Here is a 17,161-nt window from a genome sequence, read left to right as displayed (position 1 = left end):
GTGAAGGCACCATTATAAAATATTTTTATAAGGTAAACTGCAAAATGTGCATACAATGCCAGCTCCAGTGCTCGTCTGGCCACTCCCCAGCCATGGCATGGATGAAGACGACTGTATCTGTCCCAGGTGAAAGGGAGCCACACCTGACTGGTGAATGGCTGTAGTAGACCCTCTGAAATCAAGGTCATCAGAACTAAGGAGAAAACAATGCAATATTTAGAATTTCTCTGTAACTGAAATGAGTGAATTAACCATCAATAAAGAGATGCAGACCTTTTAGATTCTCTGTCATATTCCTCTCCAATCCATATATAAGGCTGAGCAGCCAAAAGGCTTGACACGTCCAGCTCTTGCACATCATGTGTAGAAGCTAGAACAATTTCATTGCTATTAGCCTGCAAACAAAAAATATTAAGTATTACTTCCTAGCATCATAATGCATACAGAGTGACGCACTGAATTATCTGGTATTCACAATTCTTTATTTATACATTAAAAGGACTAAAACTTCAAAGTCATAGAGCAGAAGTCAACAAATGAAAATGACCGTCAAAAGACGTGCCCATATGTCCCAATTGTATCGCAATCAAGTTCTTTCTGTAGCTCCAAATGAGTTTTCTGCACTTGACTATATGGCCCGTTCATCTCGAGACGATTTCTTCCAACGGCAATTTTCCAAAGATGTTCAAAGAGATTCTGAAAAGGCCACTTAAAATAGTCCAATGTTTTCTACTCTTCTATACTTTCTAAATATAGTTTTGGGTCATTATTCTACTGAAGGACTCCTGTCGTACGTAGCTTCGCAATACTAAGCAGTACAACTTCTGCCCTGAATGCATCCATTGATCTCAGTACATATTTTAGGCAGTCTGTGCTTTTTTTTTTCTGTTTAAGTGAAATTATGGAGAATTACCATATAATTCACATTTGTCTAAAGGACTGTTTTCCAAAAAACAGTGAATCTTTACGGAGTTTCTTCTCAGAAGTGGTCTTCTACCATACAGCCTGTATTTATGCCGTCAGCCAAGAATGGTATGACTTGGAACTGCTGCATCTTGCGAGCTAAATTACTGCTGATGTAGTCCTTGGTTCTCTCATCAATCTTAGTTCAATTTTCTTTAAGGAATGTCGGCTTTAATCCCATATGCAATAAAATTATTAATGGCTACAGTTACTATGCTTGGCTATTACCTAGTTCTTAAGCTCCTCAGACAATGCCTTGCTTTTCCTTACAATTATAATGCGTTGAAAAAGTATTGAACTTTTCCACATTACACAGTATTTGCAAAATAGTTCAAGCTCAGTCAGATTGGATGGAGAGTGTTTGAGCAGCAATTTTCAAGTCTTGCCTCAGATTCTCAATGGGATTAAGGTCTGGACTTTGGGCCATTCTAACACATGAATATGCTTTGTTCTAAACCATTATAATGTAGCTCTGGCTGTATGTCTATGGTCGCTTATTTAGAAAAAAAAATTGATTTGCACACCCTCTAGTGGTGGGTGCTCATAAAGGACAAAAGTCAATCCAATATAGAGAAGAATATCTATGGCACACCAAAATATTCTTTTTTCAAGCGATGCTTTAATACATATTTGTGCAATTACATCAACATAATTTTGTGTTTAACTTTCAATACATGGGGCCGTAAAGAGAAGTCCCAACTAGGGATGAGCGAACTCGAACTGTATAGTTCGGGTTCGTACCGAATTTTGGGGTGTCCGTGACACGGACCCGAACCCGGACATTTTCGTAAAAGTCCGGGTTCGGGTTCGGTGTTCGTCGCTTTCTTCGCGCTTTTGTGACGCTTTCTTGGCGCTTTTTGAAAGGCTGCAAAGCAGCCAATCAACAAGCGTCATACTACTTGCCCCAAGAGGCCATCACAGCCATGCCTACTATTGGCATGGCTGTGATTGGCCAGAGCACCATGTGACCCAGCCTCTATTTAAGCTGGAGTCACATAGCGCCGCCCGTCACTCTGCTCTGATTAGCGTAGGGAGAGGTTGCGGCTGCGACAGTAGGGCGAGATTAGGCAGATTAACTCCTCCAAAGGACTTGATTAACTGATCGATCTGCAGCTGTGGATCATTGAGCTGCTGATCCTCAATTGCTCACTGTTTTTAGGCTGCACAGACCGTTTGTCAGTCTCATTTTTCTGGGGTGATCGGCGGCCATTTTGTGTCTTGTGGTGCGCCAGCACAAGCTGCGACCAAGTGCATTTAACCCTCAATGGTGTGGTTGTTTTTTGGCTAAAGCCTACATCAGGGTGAAGCTGTCACACCAAGTGCATTTAACCAGCAATAGTCTGTTCATTTTTTGGCCATATACAAAATCAGGGGCAAGCTGCGCCTGTCACCAAGTGCATTTAACCCTCAATGGTGTGGTTGTTTTTTGGCTAAAGCCTACATCAGGGTGAAGCTGTCACACCAAGTGCATTTAACCAGCAATAGTCTGTTCATTTTTTGGCCATATACAAAATCAGGGGCAAGCTGCGCCTGTCACCAAGTGCATTTAACCCTCAATGGTGTGGTTGTTTTTTGGCTAAAGCCTACATCAGGGTGAAGCTGTCACACCAAGTGCATTTAACCAGCAATAGTCTGTTCATTTTTTGGCCATATACAAAATCAGGGGCAAGCTGCGCCTGTCACCAAGTGCATTTAACCCTCAATGGTGTGGTTGTTTTTTGGCTAAAGCCTACATCAGGGTGAAGCTGTCACACCAAGTGCATTTAACCAGCAATAGTCTGTTCATTTTTTGGCCATATCCCAGTCTAATTCTGTCACTAAATCCATACCGGTCACCCAGCGCCTAAATACTAGGCCTCAAATTTATATCCAGCTAAATCTGTCCCTAGTGCTGTAGCTGGGCGAGTTATTTAGTGTCCGTTCAAGCACATTTCTTGTTCTGGGTTGAAATACAATTCCCAATTTAGCAATTTCATAATTTAGTGGTTCCTGCTATATCAGAGCTATTTGAAATCTATCCCAAAAAGGGTATATAATATTGAAGGTGCACATTGGGTCATTCAGAATAACTTCACACACACCCGCTACTGTGTATTTCCAAGTCTAATTCTGTCACTAAACCCATACCTGTCACCCAGCGCCTAAATACTAGGCCTCAAATTTAAATCCCTCTAAATCTCTCGTTACCCACCGCTGTACTGTTGTTGCTGGGCAAGATATTTAGTGTCCGTCAAAGCACATTTTTTGTTCTGGGTTGAAGTACAATTCCCAATTTAGCAATTTCATAATTTAGTGGTTTCTGCTATATCAGAGCTATTTGAAATCTATCCCAAAAAGGGTATATAATATTGAAGGTGCACATTGGGTCATTCAGAATAACTTCACACACACCCGCTACTGTGTATTTCCAAGTCTAATTCTGTCACTAAACCCATACCTGTCACCCAGCGCCTAAATACTAGGCCTCAAATTTAAATCCCTCTAAATCTCTCGTTACCCACCGCTGTACTGTTGTTGCTGGGCAAGATATTTAGTGTCCGTCAAAGCACATTTTTTGTTCTGGGTTGAAGTACAATTCCCAATTTAGCAATTTCATAATTTAGTGGTTTCTGCTATATCAGAGCTATTTGAAATCTATCCCTAAAAGGGTATATAATATTGAAGGTGCACATAGGGTCATTCAGAATAACTTCACACACACGCTTCTGTGCATTTCCAAGTCTAATTCTGTCACTAAATCCATACCGGTGACCCAGCGCCTAAATACTAGGCCTCAAATTTAAATCCCTCTAAATCTCTCGTTACCCACCGCTGTACTGTTGTTGCTGGGCAAGATATTTAGTGTCCGTCAAAGCACATTTTTTGTTCTGGGTTGAAGTACAATTCCCAATTTAGCAATTTCATAATTTAGTGGTTCCTGCTATATCAGAGCTATTTGAAATCTATCCCAAAAAGGGTATATAATATTGAAGGTGCACATTGGGTCATTCAGAATAACTTCACACACACCCGCTACTGTGTATTTCCAAGTCTAATTCTGTCACTAAACCCATACCTGTCACCCAGCGCCTAAATACTAGGCCTCAAATTTAAATCCCTCTAAATCTCTCGTTACCCACCGCTGTACTGTTGTTGCTGGGCAAGATATTTAGTGTCCGTCAAAGCACATTTTTTGTTCTGGGTTGAAGTACAATTCCCAATTTAGCAATTTCATAATTTAGTGGTTTCTGCTATATCAGAGCTATTTGAAATCTATCCCTAAAAGGGTATATAATATTGAAGGTGCACATAGGGTCATTCAGAATAACTTCACACACACGCTTCTGTGCATTTCCAAGTCTAATTCTGTCACTAAATCCATACCGGTGACCCAGCGCCTAAATACTAGGCCTCAAATTTAAATCCCTCTAAATCTCTCGTTACCCACCACTGTACTGTTGTTGCTGGGCAAGATATTTAGTGTCCGTCAAAGCACATTTTTTGTTCTGGGTTGAAGTACAATTCCCAATTTAGCAATTTCATAATTTAGTGGTTCCTGCTATATCAGAGCTATTTGAAATCTATCCCAAAAAGGGTATATAATATTGAAGGTGCACATTGGGTCATTCAGAATAACTTCACACACACCCGCTACTGTGTATTTCCAAGTCTAATTCTGTCACTAAACCCATACCTGTCACCCAGCGCCTAAATACTAGGCCTCAAATTTAAATCCCTCTAAATCTCTCGTTACCCACCGCTGTACTGTTGTTGCTGGGCAAGATATTTAGTGTCCGTCAAAGCACATTTTTTGTTCTGGGTTGAAGTACAATTCCCAATTTAGCAATTTCATAATTTAGTGGTTTCTGCTATATCAGAGCTATTTGAAATCTATCCCTAAAAGGGTATATAATATTGAAGGTGCACATAGGGTCATTCAGAATAACTTCACACACACGCTTCTGTGCATTTCCAAGTCTAATTCTGTCACTAAATCCATACCGGTGACCCAGCGCCTAAATACTAGGCCTCAAATTTAAATTCCTCTAAATCTCTCGTTACCCACCACTGTACTGTTGTTGCTGGGCAAGATATTTAGTGTCCGTCAAAGCACATTTTTTGTTCTGGGTTGAAGTACAATTCCCAATTTAGCAATTTCATAATTTAGTGGTTTCTGCTATATCAGAGCTATTTGAAATCTATCCCTAAAAGGGTATATAATATTGAAGGTGCACATAGGGTCATTCAGAATAACTTCACACACACGCTTCTGTGCATTTCCAAGTCTAATTCTGTCACTAAATCCATACCGGTGACCCAGCGCCTAAATACTAGGCCTCAAATTTAAATCCCTCTAAATCTCTCGTTACCCACCGCTGTACTGTTGTTGCTGGGCAAGATATTTAGTGTCCGTCAAAGCACATTTTTTGTTCTGGGTTGAAGTACAATTCCCAATTTAGCAATTTCATAATTTAGTGGTTTCTGCTATATCAGAGCTATTTGAAATCTATCCCTAAAAGGGTATATAATATTGAAGGTGCACATAGGGTCATTCAGAATAACTTCACACACACGCTTCTGTGCATTTCCAAGTCTAATTCTGTCACTAAATCCATACCGGTGACCCAGCGCCTAAATACTAGGCCTCAAATTTAAATCCCTCTAAATCTCTCGTTACCCACCGCTGTACTGTTGTTGCTGGGCAAGATATTTAGTGTCCGTCAAAGCACATTTTTTGTTCTGGGTTGAAGTACAATTCCCAATTTAGCAATTTCATAATTTAGTGGTTTCTGCTATATCAGAGCTATTTGAAATCTATCCCTAAAAGGGTATATAATATTGAAGGTGCACATAGGGTCATTCAGAATAACTTCACACACACGCTTCTGTGCATTTCCAAGTCTAATTCTGTCACTAAATCCATACCGGTGACCCAGCGCCTAAATACTAGGCCTCAAATTTAAATCCCTCTAAATCTCTCGTTACCCACCGCTGTACTGTTGTTGCTGGGCAAGATATTTAGTGTCCGTCAAAGCACATTTTTTGTTCTGGGTTGAAGTACAATTCCCAATTTAGCAATTTCATAATTTAGTGGTTTCTGCTATATCAGAGCTATTTGAAATCTATCCCTAAAAGGGTATATAATATTGAAGGTGCACATAGGGTCATTCAGAATAACTTCACACACACGCTTCTGTGCATTTCCAAGTCTAATTCTGTCACTAAATCCATACCGGTGACCCAGCGCCTAAATACTAGGCCTCAAATTTAAATCCCTCTAAATCTCTCGTTACCGCTGTACTGTTGTAGCTGGGAAAGTTATTTAGTGCCCGTCAAAGCACATTTTTTGTTCTGGGTTGAAGTACAATTCCCAATTTAGCAATTTCATAATTTAGTGGTTCCTGCTATATCAGAGCTATTTGAAATCTATCCCAAAAAGGGTATATAATATTCAAGGTGCACATTGGGTCATTCAGAATAACTTCACACACACGCTTCTGTGCATTTCCAAGTCTAATTCTGTCACTAAATCCATACCGGTCACCCAGCGCCTAAATACTAGGCCTCAAATTTATATCCCGCTGAATTTGAATACAATACATTGGGCCAAATAATATATTTGTTGTTGTGGTGAACCATAACAATGAGAAAAACATCTAGTAAGGGACGCGGACGTGGACATGGTCGTGGTGGTGTTAGTGGACCCTCTGGTGCTGGGAGAGGACGTGGCCGTTCTGCCACATCCACAGGTCCTAGTGTACCAACTACCTCAGGTCCCAGTAGCCGCCAGAATTTACAGCGATATATGGTGGGGCCCAATGCCGTTCTAAGGATGGTAAGGCCTGAGCAGGTACAGGCATTAGTCAATTGGGTGGCCGACAGTGGATCCAGCACGTTCACATTATCTCCCACCCAGTCTTCTGCAGAAAGCGCACAGATGGCGCCTGAAAACCAACCCCATCAGTCTGTCACATCACCCCCATGCATACCAGGGAAACTGTCTCAGCCTCAAGTTATGCAGCAGTCTCTTATGCTGTTTGAAGACTCCGCTGGCAGGGTTTCCCAAGGGCATCCACCTAGCCCTTCCCCAGCGGTGAAAGACATAGAATGCACTGACGCACAACCACTTATGTTTCCTGATGATGAGGACATGGGAATACCACCTCAGCATGTCTCTGATGATGACGAAACACAGGTGCCAACTGCTGCGTCTTTCTGCAGTGTGCAGACTGAACAGGAGGTCAGGGATCAAGACTGGGTGGAAGACGATGCAGGGGACGATGAGGTCCTAGACCCCACATGGAATGAAGGTCGTGCCACTGACTTTCACAGTTCGGAGGAAGAGGCAGTGGTGAGACCGAGCCAACAGCGTAGCAAAAGAGGGAGCAGTGGGCAAAAGCAGAACACCCGCCGCCAAGAGACTCCGCCTGCTACTGACCGCCGCCATCTGGGACCGAGCACCCCAAAGGCAGCTTCAAGGAGTTCCCTGGCATGGCACTTCTTCAAACAATGTGCTGACGACAAGACCCGAGTGGTTTGCACGCTGTGCCATCAGAGCCTGAAGCGAGGCATTAACGTTCTGAACCTGAGCACAACCTGCATGACCAGGCACCTGCATGCAAAGCATGAACTGCAGTGGAGTAAACACCTTAAAACCAAGGAAGTCACTCAGGCTCCCCCTGCTACCTCTTCTGCTGCTGCCGCCTCGGCCTATTCTGCTGCTGCCGCCTCGGCCTCTTCCTCCGCCTCTGGAGGAACGTTGGCACCTGCCGCCCAGCAAACAGGGGATGTACCACCAACACCACCACCACCACCTCCGTCACCAAGCGTCTCAACCATGTCACACGCCAGCGTTCAGCTCTCCATCTCACAAACATTTGATAGAAAGCGTAAATTCCCACCTAGCCACCCTCGATCCCTGGCCCTGAATGCCAGCATTTCTAAACTACTGGCCTATGAAATGCTGTCATTTAGGCTGGTGGACACAGACAGCTTCAAACAGCTCATGTCGCTTGCTGTCCCACAGTATGTTGTTCCCAGCCGGCACTACTTCTCCAAGAGAGCCGTGCCTTCCCTGCACAACCAAGTATCCGATAAAATCAAGTGTGCACTGCGCAACGCCATCTGTAGCAAGGTCCACCTAACCACAGATACGTGGACCAGTAAGCACGGCCAGGGACGCTATATCTCCCTAACTGCACACTGGGTAAATGTAGTGGCAGCTGGGCCCCAGGCGGAGAGCTGTTTGGCGCACGTCCTGCCGCCGCCAAGGATCGCAGGGCAACATTCTTTGCCTCCTGTTGCCACCTCCTCCTTCTCGGCTTCCTCCTCCTCTTCTTCCACCTGCTCATCCAGTCAGCCACACACCTTCACCACCAACTTCAGCACAGCCCGGGGTAAACGTCAGCAGGCCATTCTGAAACTCATATGTTTGGGGGACAGGCCCCACACCGCACAGGAGTTGTGGCGGGGTATTGAACAACAGACCGACGAGTGGTTGCTGCCGGTGAGCCTCAAGCCCGGCCTGGTGGTGTGTGATAATGGGCGAAATCTCGTTGCAGCTCTGGGACTAGCCAATTTGACGCACATCCCTTGCTTGGCGCATGTGCTGAATTTGGTGGTGCAGAAGTTCATTCACAACTACCCCGACATGTCAGAGCTGCTGCATAAAGTGCGGGCCGTCTGTTCGCGCTTCCGGCGTTCACATCCTGCCGCTGCTCGCCTGTCTGCGCTACAGCGTAACTTCGGCCTTCCCGCTCACCGCCTCATATGCGACGTGCCCACCAGGTGGAACTCCACCTTGCACATGCTGGACAGACTGTGCGAGCAGCAGCAGGCCATAGTGGAGTTTCAGCTGCAGCACGCACGGGTCAGTCGCACTACAGAACAGCACCACTTCACCACCAATGACTGGGCCTCCATGCGAGACCTGTGTGCCCTGTTGCGCTGTTTCGAGTACTCCACCAACATGGCCAGTGGCGATGACACCGTTATCAGCGTTACAATACCACTTCTATGTCTCCTTGAGAAAACACTTAGGGCGATGATGGAACAGGAGGTGGCCCAGGAGGAGGAGGAGGAGGATGAGGAAGAGGGGTCATTTTTAGCACTTTCAGGCCAGTCTCTTCGAAGTGACTCAGAGGGAGGTTTTTTGCAACAGCAGAGGCCAGGTACAAATGTGGCCAGCCAGGGCCCACTACTGGAGGACGAGGAGGACGAGGATGAGGAGGAGGTGGAGGAGGATGAGGATGAAGCATGGTCACAGCGGGGTGGCACCCAACGCAGCTCGGGTCCATCACTGGTGCGTGGCTGGGGGGAAAGGCAGGACGATGACGATACGCCTCCCACAGAGGACAGCTTGTCCTTACCCCTGGGCAGCCTGGCACACATGAGCGACTACATGCTGCAGTGCCTGCGCAACGACAGCAGAGTTGCCCACATTTTAACCTGTGCGGACTACTGGGTTGCCACCCTGCTGGATCCACGCTACAAAGACAATGTGCCCACCTTACTTCCTGCACTGGAGCGTGATAGGAAGATGCGCGAGTACAAGCGCACGTTGGTAGACGCGCTACTGAGAGCATTCCCAAATGTCACAGGGGAACAAGTGGAAGCCCAAGGCCAAGGCAGAGGAGGAGCAAGAGGTCGCCAAGGCAGCTGTGTCACGGCCAGCTCCTCTGAGGGCAGGGTTAGCATGGCAGAGATGTGGAAAACTTTTGTCAACACGCCACAGCTAACTGCACCACCACCTGATACGCAACGTGTTAGCAGGAGGCAACATTTCACTAACATGGTGGAACAGTACGTGTGCACACCCCTCCACGTACTGACTGATGGTTCGGCCCCATTCAACTTCTGGGTCTCTAAATTGTCCACGTGGCCAGAGCTAGCCTTTTATGCCTTGGAGGTGCTGGCCTGCCCGGCAGCCAGCGTTTTGTCTGAACGTGTATTCAGCACGGCAGGGGGCGTCATTACAGACAAACGCAGCCGCCTGTCTACAGCCAATGTGGACAAGCTGACGTTCATAAAAATGAACCAGGCATGGATCCCACAGGACCTGTCCGTCCCTTGTCCAGATTAGACATTAACTACCTCCCCATAACCATATATTATTGGACTCCAGGGCACTTCCTCATTCAATCCTATTTTTATTTTCATTTTACCATTATATTGCGATGCTACCCAAAGTTGAATGAACCTCTCCTCTGCCTGTGTGCTAGGCCTAAATATATGCCAATGGACTGTTGCAGTGGTGGCTGACATGAAGCCTGATTCTCTGCTATGACATGCAGACTAATTCTCTGCTGACATGAAGCCAGATTGTCTGTTACGGGACCTCTCTCCTCTGCCTGGGTGCTGGGCCTAAATTTATGACAATGGACTGTTGCAGTGGTGGCTGACGTGAAGCCTGATTCTCTGCTATGACATGCAGACTGATTCTCTGCTGACATGAAGCCAGATCGTCTGTTACGGGACCTCTCTGCTCTGCCTGTGTGCTAGGCCTAAATATATGCCAATGGACTGTTGCAGTGGTGGGTGACGTGAAGCCTCATTCTCTGCTATGACATGCAGACTGATTCTCTGCTGACATGAAGCCAGATTGTCTGTTACGGGACCTCTCTGCTCTGCCTGTGTGCTAGGCCTAAATATATGCCAATGGACTGTTGCAGTGGTGGGTGACGTGAAGCCTCATTCTCTGCTATGACATGCAGACTGATTCTCTGCTGTCATGAAGCCAGATTGTCTGTTACGGGACCTCTCTGCTCTGCCTGTGTGCTAGGCCTAAATATATGCCAATGGACTGTTGCAGTGGTGGGTGACGTGAAGCCTCATTCTCTGCTATGACATGCAGACTGATTCTCTGCTGACATGAAGCCAGATTGTCTGTTACGGGACCTCTCTGCTCTGCCTGTGTGCTAGGCCTAAATATATGCCAATGGACTGTTGCAGTGGTGGGTGACGTGAAGCCTCATTCTCTGCTATGACATGCAGACTGATTCTCTCCTGTCATGAAGCCAGATTGTCTGTTACGGGACCTCTCTGCTCTGCCTGTGTGCTAGGCCTAAATATATGCCAATGGACTGTTGCAGTGGTGGGTGACGTGAAGCCTCATTCTCTGCTATGACATGCAGACTAATTCTCTGCTGACATGAAGACAGATTCTCTGTTACGGGACCTCTCTCCTCTGCCTGTGTGCTGGGCCTAAATATATGCCAATGGACTGTTGCAGTGGTGGGTGACGTGAAGCCTCATTCTCTGCTATGACATGCAGACTGATTCTCTGCTGACATGAAGCCAGATTGTCTGTTACGGGACCTCTCTGCTCTGCCTGTGTGCTAGGCCTAAATATATGCCAATGGACTGTTGCAGTGGTGGGTGACGTGAAGCCTCATTCTCTGCTATGACATGCAGACTAATTCTCTGCTGACATGAAGACAGATTGTCTGTTACGGACCTCTCTCCTCTGCCTGTGTGTGTGCTGGGCCTAAATATATGCCAATGGACTGTTGCAGTGGTGGCTGACGTGAAGCCTCATTCTCTGCTATGACATGCAGACTGATTCTCTGCTGACATGAAGCCAGATTCTCTGTTACGGGACCTCTCTCCTCTGCCTGTGTGTGTGCTGGGCCTAAATATATGCCAATGGACTGTTGCAGTGGTGGCTGACGTGAAGCCTCATTCTCTGCTATGACATGCAGACTGATTCTCTGCTGACATGAAGCCAGATTCTCTGTTACGGGACCTCTCTCCTCTGCCTGTGTGTGTGCTGGGCCTAAATATATGCCAATGGACTGTTGCAGTGGTGGCTGACGTGAAGCCTCATTCTCTGCTATGACATGCAGACTGATTCTCTGCTGACATGAAGCCAGATTCTCTGTTACGGGACCTCTCTCCTCTGCCTGTGTGTGTGCTGGGCCTAAATATATGCCAATGGACTGTTGCAGTGGTGGCTGACGTGAAGCCTCATTCTCTGCTATGACATGCAGACTGATTCTCTGCTGACATGAAGCCAGATTCTCTGTTACGGGACCTCTCTCCTCTGCCTGTGTGTGTGCTGGGCCTAAATATATGCCAATGGACTGTTGCAGTGGTGGCTGACGTGAAGCCTCATTCTCTGCTATGACATGCAGACTGATTCTCTGCTGACATGAAGCCAGATTCTCTGTTACGGGACCTCTCTCCTCTGCCTGTGTGCTAGGCCTAAATATATGCCAATGGACTGTTGCAGTGGTGGCTGACGTGAAGCCTCATTCTCTGCTATGACATGCAGACTAATTCTCTGCTGACATGAAGACAGATTCTCTGTTACGGGACCTCTCTCCTCTGCCTGGGTGCCGGGGCCTAAATATCTGAGAATGGACTGTTCCAGTGGTGGGTGACGGGAAGCCAGATTCTCTGCTATGGAACCTCTCTCCAATTGATTTTGGTTAATTTTTATTTATTTAATTTTTATTTTAATTAATTTCCCTATCCACATTTGTTTGCAGGGGATTTACCTACATGTTGCTGCCTTTTGCAGCCCTCTAGCCCTTTCCTGGGCTGTTTTACAGCCGTTTTAGTGCCGAAAAGTTCGGGTCCCCATTGACTTCAATGGGGTTCGGGTTCGGGACGAAGTTCGGATCGGGTTCGGATCCCGAACCCGAACATTTCCGGGATGTTCGGCCGAACTTCTCGAACCCGAACATCCAGGTGTTCGCTCAACTCTAGTCCCAACGTTTCAGATGCGCATCCAGAGAAAAACACTCCTCATATGTGCCAAGATCCCTTGATAAAGGTCACTTTTGGCCGAAACGTTGGGACTTCTCTTCACGGCCCCATGTGTTGTTACATACTCTGAATGAAAATTAAACACAAAATGATGTTGATGTAATTGCACAAATATGTATTAAAGCATCGCTTGAAAAAAGAATCTTTTGGTGTGCCATAGATATTCCTCTCTATGTCTATGGTTGTTGTCCTCCTGGAAAGGTGAAACTCTGCCCCAGTCGCAAGTCTTTTGCAGCCGCTACCAGGTTTTTCAACGGGATTGCCCTGTATTTAGCTCTATATATCTTCCCATAAACTCTGACCAGCTTCCCTGTCACTGCTGAAGAAAAGAATCCCATCAGCATGATGCTGCCACCACAAAGTTTCACGGTGGGGATGGCGTGTTCAGGGAGATGTGCAGTTAGTTTTCCACCACACATATTGTAGCTTTTTGCTTTTAGGCCAAAAAGTTCAACTTTGGTTTCATCTGACCAATGTACCTTCTTCCACATGTTTGTCCCCGACATTGCTTGTTACAAACTGCAAACGGGTCTTCTTATGGCTTGCTTTCAAAAATGTCTTTCTTCTTGCCACTCTTCCATAAGGGAAAGATTTGTGGAGTACACGACTAATAGTTGCACTGTGGAAAGATTCTCCCACCTGAGCTGTGGATCTCTGCAGCTCCTCCATAGTGACCATGGGCATCTTGGCTGCTTCTCTAATTAGTGTTCTCCTTGCCTGGGCTTTCAGTTTAAGTGGACAGGCATGTCTTGGTAGGCTTGCAGTTTTGCCATACTCCTTCCATGTTGGGATGATGGATTGGACTGAACAGAGCTTGGGATATTTTTTTTTATAATCTAACCCTGCTTTAAATTTCTAAACAACTTTATACCTGACCTGTCTGGTGTGTTCTTTGGTTTTCATTATGCTGTTTGATCACTAATATTCACTAATAAACCTGTGAGGCCTTCACAAAACAGCTGTAGTGAATAAATTACATACAGGTAGACTATTTACTAATTAGGTGACTTTTGAAGGCTGTTTATTACATTGGATTGTATTTAGGTGTATCAGAGTACAGGGGGCTAAATACAAATGCACGCCACTATTTTCAGATTTTTATGTATTAACATTTTTTAAAACCATGTATCATTTTCTTTTAACTTCACACATACTTGCTATATTGTGTTGGTCTATCACATAATATCCCAATAAAATATGTTTAAATTTGTGGGTGTAACGTGTGGAGTTCAAGGGGGTAACCATACTTTTTCTAGGTACTGTATAGACACTCTGAGTACCAATTGAAAGAGTCCACCATTTATTTTAACTTTTAATGAGATACAACATATGTTACATGATTACAAACCAAACTTGAACCAAATGCATGCAATGCTATTTCACCACTAGATGATCAGTCGTAATATATATATATATATATATATATATATATATATATATATACAAAAGAAATATATATAAATGATTTGAGCCATGAATAAAAAAAATAACATCTATCAATGACGTAGTAAGCAAACCACCATTGTCTGCGAGTCCAAAGGACAGGGGATAAGAGTCTGATTGGTATGGGTCCAACCACTGGGGCCCCTGCAGATCATTAGAATGGGGGCCCATGTTTCCATGTTTGAATGGAGCAGAAGGCAAGTATGTATATCCAAAGTTCCATTCAACTCTATGGGACTGTTGAAGATAGCCAAGCACTTATACTCTATCTCTGGCAGCCGCATAGAGTTGAATCTAGCTCTGATCAAGCAGGAGAGTATGCCTGTTTCTTTGACGTGTTATAGGTTTACAATAGACTTTAAATCATTTTCTTGAACAATCAAAGAGTTTATAGTAATATTAAAGGTTTTTTCCAAGACTTTTAAACTGATAACCTATCCACTGGACACCTGGGACCCCCACCGATCAGCTGTTGGAGAAGGCACCGATGCCCACAGTCGAGCTGTGGCCTTCTCTCAGCTTACAAAGCACAGTGCTGTACATTGTACAACGACTATGCTTGGTATCGCAGCTCAGCCCCATTCACTTCAATTGGCCTGAGCTGCGTCTAGGCCAAATGACAGGTGAACATGACATTACATGGCCTAGACAAAGCTGTGAGAAGGCTGAAGACCCCCTCTGATCAGATGACCTATCCAGTATGAAAGTCTTGGAAAGCCCCTCTAACTTTAATAACACAATATATAGTTACTGTATTTTGCATTTAAAGTTTGAAAGTCCTTACCTTATTAATCGCAAAAGCCATTATTATATCAGACTCCTTGTGAATTATTTTTGCTTTCCCACCTGGATAACCAAGATCAGCTTCAACCTGTATGGAAAAAAAATCTGTGCATCACCACAGTGACTCTTGGAACAGACTTTCTTACAGGCACATATACAACAGTAAGTTAGTGCGGCTGAAGTTCACTTGTTCCAGCATTTTAAGGATCTTATTGTTGCGTTAATTGTTTGCTTGTAAGGCCAACACAGAAATATTCCCCAAACCATTTAGAAAGAAGGCACCAAAATAACTATTAGTATGAAACTAAGAAAGTTAAAAAGAATGATAAGAAGGTCATTTGTCAGCCAGGTGCTGTCAGATTTTGCTGAGGGTAGGCACACCGCTGCTGTTCACTGCTGCTGTTCACTATCAGCACAACATTATTTCACAATTGCAAACAAAAGGCTATTTGAATGTATAAATGATATTAAATTTTTTGTGAAAATCTCAAAGCACATGTTCATTAAAGCACTGCATACCATCAGCAAATAATGTGAACATCTAATAAAGCAACAAACCAGGAGAAGCCAGGAAAAAACATACATAAAATGCTGGCACCAGTGACCATGGAGGTAAGTGCGAGAGGAGTAGAAGCCTTTGTAGGACATACTACCTGGTTTTTCTGAAGATCTGCTATGGAGTCTACTCTGAAACGCTCCGCACTGTCTTCTACAGACTACATGACACCACACAGTCAAACACAAAAACACATGCACAAAGAAACACACATAAAAAAAGAAAATGTATGAGACATTCCAGTTCACTATTAGGAAACAATCATATTAGCATGACCAATACTTGTGTGATGCTTTGTCATGCACAGTAAATGCAAGTCTATAGCAACCACACAATGATCAGACACAACATGAAACAAATGGCAATAATACAAACAAAGCAAAAAAACAAAAACTAAAAAAACTGCAAAAAAATAAAAATAAATAAAAGAATCAATGGTAAATAAATCTGGGGAACAACATGGTGGAAATGTCATACTTAGGCTACAGTCACACGAACGTATTTTGTTTTCGTGTCCGTTCCGTTTTTTGCGGATAGAAAGCAGGCCCATTCTTTTTCAATGGATCCACAAAAAATGCTATCCGCATCTGTAGGTCCGCAAATAAAAAAAAAAAAAAAAAAAATAGAACATGTCCTATTCTTGTCCGTTTTGTCAAGGATAGGCATTGTTGCAATGGATCCACAAAAAAAAAAAAACGGATGCCATACGGACATCGCAAAACACATACAGTCGTGTGAATCTATCCTTACACAGACATTTCCTAAACTCTGAGTCCCGCTAGCAGTATTTACTATTCACATTATTTTATGTGAACAAAAGAAACGGCAGGTATTTTAGAAGATGCGTTCACCTGACATGTCCATGTAATAGCACTATAATATAAACTGATCAATTTAGCAATGTGATATATAAGCTGGAAAATGGGAGACAACAAAACAATACCAAAGAGACAAGCCATACTACCCAAAAACGGTGCACAAGGGGTGTAAGAATACCTCACTCTGTTTTCTTTTCTTGGTAAAGATGTATCTAATAAACGTTTCCTGGAGAAGTTCTTGCTTCACAAGGTAATGCCACAGGCGCTTGACAGGAAGGGCGGTGTAATCTTTGGATCTGCATTAAAATAGCAATGTCAGATATGCCAGACTGTAAAAACTCTGAACAGACATACAGGAAAATTTTGATAATTACTGACATTTTATCTAATTTGTCTTAATTGTACCTTAAACATATTTTAGGTCCAAATTCCTTCTCAAATTGAGTCTATAGAACATCATATTAGATTACCAGTAATTAAACAGTTTTTAATCAACTTTGTTCCGTACTTGAATGGTGTATTTTCAGGATCCAGCATTGCCTTGTGACGCAGAATGGCAGGTCCAGTCCCTACGGTCAGTTCACTAGGAATAGTGTTAATATAATTTGGTGGTGGGCCCCCAAACTGGTCCATTGTTTCATGAAGAATTTGCTCCCAGTTTTCTAGGTTTTTGACAACTCCAATGCCAAGTGGAGATGTTACCGGAAGATCTAGTTTAAAAGAAAACGTCAACACCGCTGTAGTATTATGGCAAGAGTAAGAACATGCTTTTTCTTTAATTTAACAATACTATTTATTATTTTAATATCTGCAAGTAAAGCTTATAAAAAAAAAAAAATATGCAGAAAAC

At 44.1% G+C, this 17,161-nt stretch overlaps 1 protein-coding gene across 1 annotated transcript in view; it reads right to left on the bottom strand.

The window, feature by feature from the left end:
* Positions 1-17,161, bottom strand: part of DMXL2 (Dmx like 2) — a 184,600-nt gene that overhangs the window by 35,747 nt on the left and 131,692 nt on the right. The window contains 6 exon segments of the mRNA XM_044279637.1: positions 55-193; positions 274-395; positions 14,939-15,025; positions 15,591-15,653; positions 16,490-16,607; positions 16,820-17,021. Coding sequence (XP_044135572.1) covers positions 55-193; positions 274-395; positions 14,939-15,025; positions 15,591-15,653; positions 16,490-16,607; positions 16,820-17,021 — 731 coding nt within the window.

Source organism: Bufo gargarizans, chromosome 2 (assembly GCF_014858855.1).
Source record: "Bufo gargarizans isolate SCDJY-AF-19 chromosome 2, ASM1485885v1, whole genome shotgun sequence".
NCBI classification, from domain to species: Eukaryota; Metazoa; Chordata; class Amphibia; order Anura; family Bufonidae; genus Bufo; species Bufo gargarizans.
This window is presented reverse-complemented; position numbering and strand designations above follow the sequence as displayed.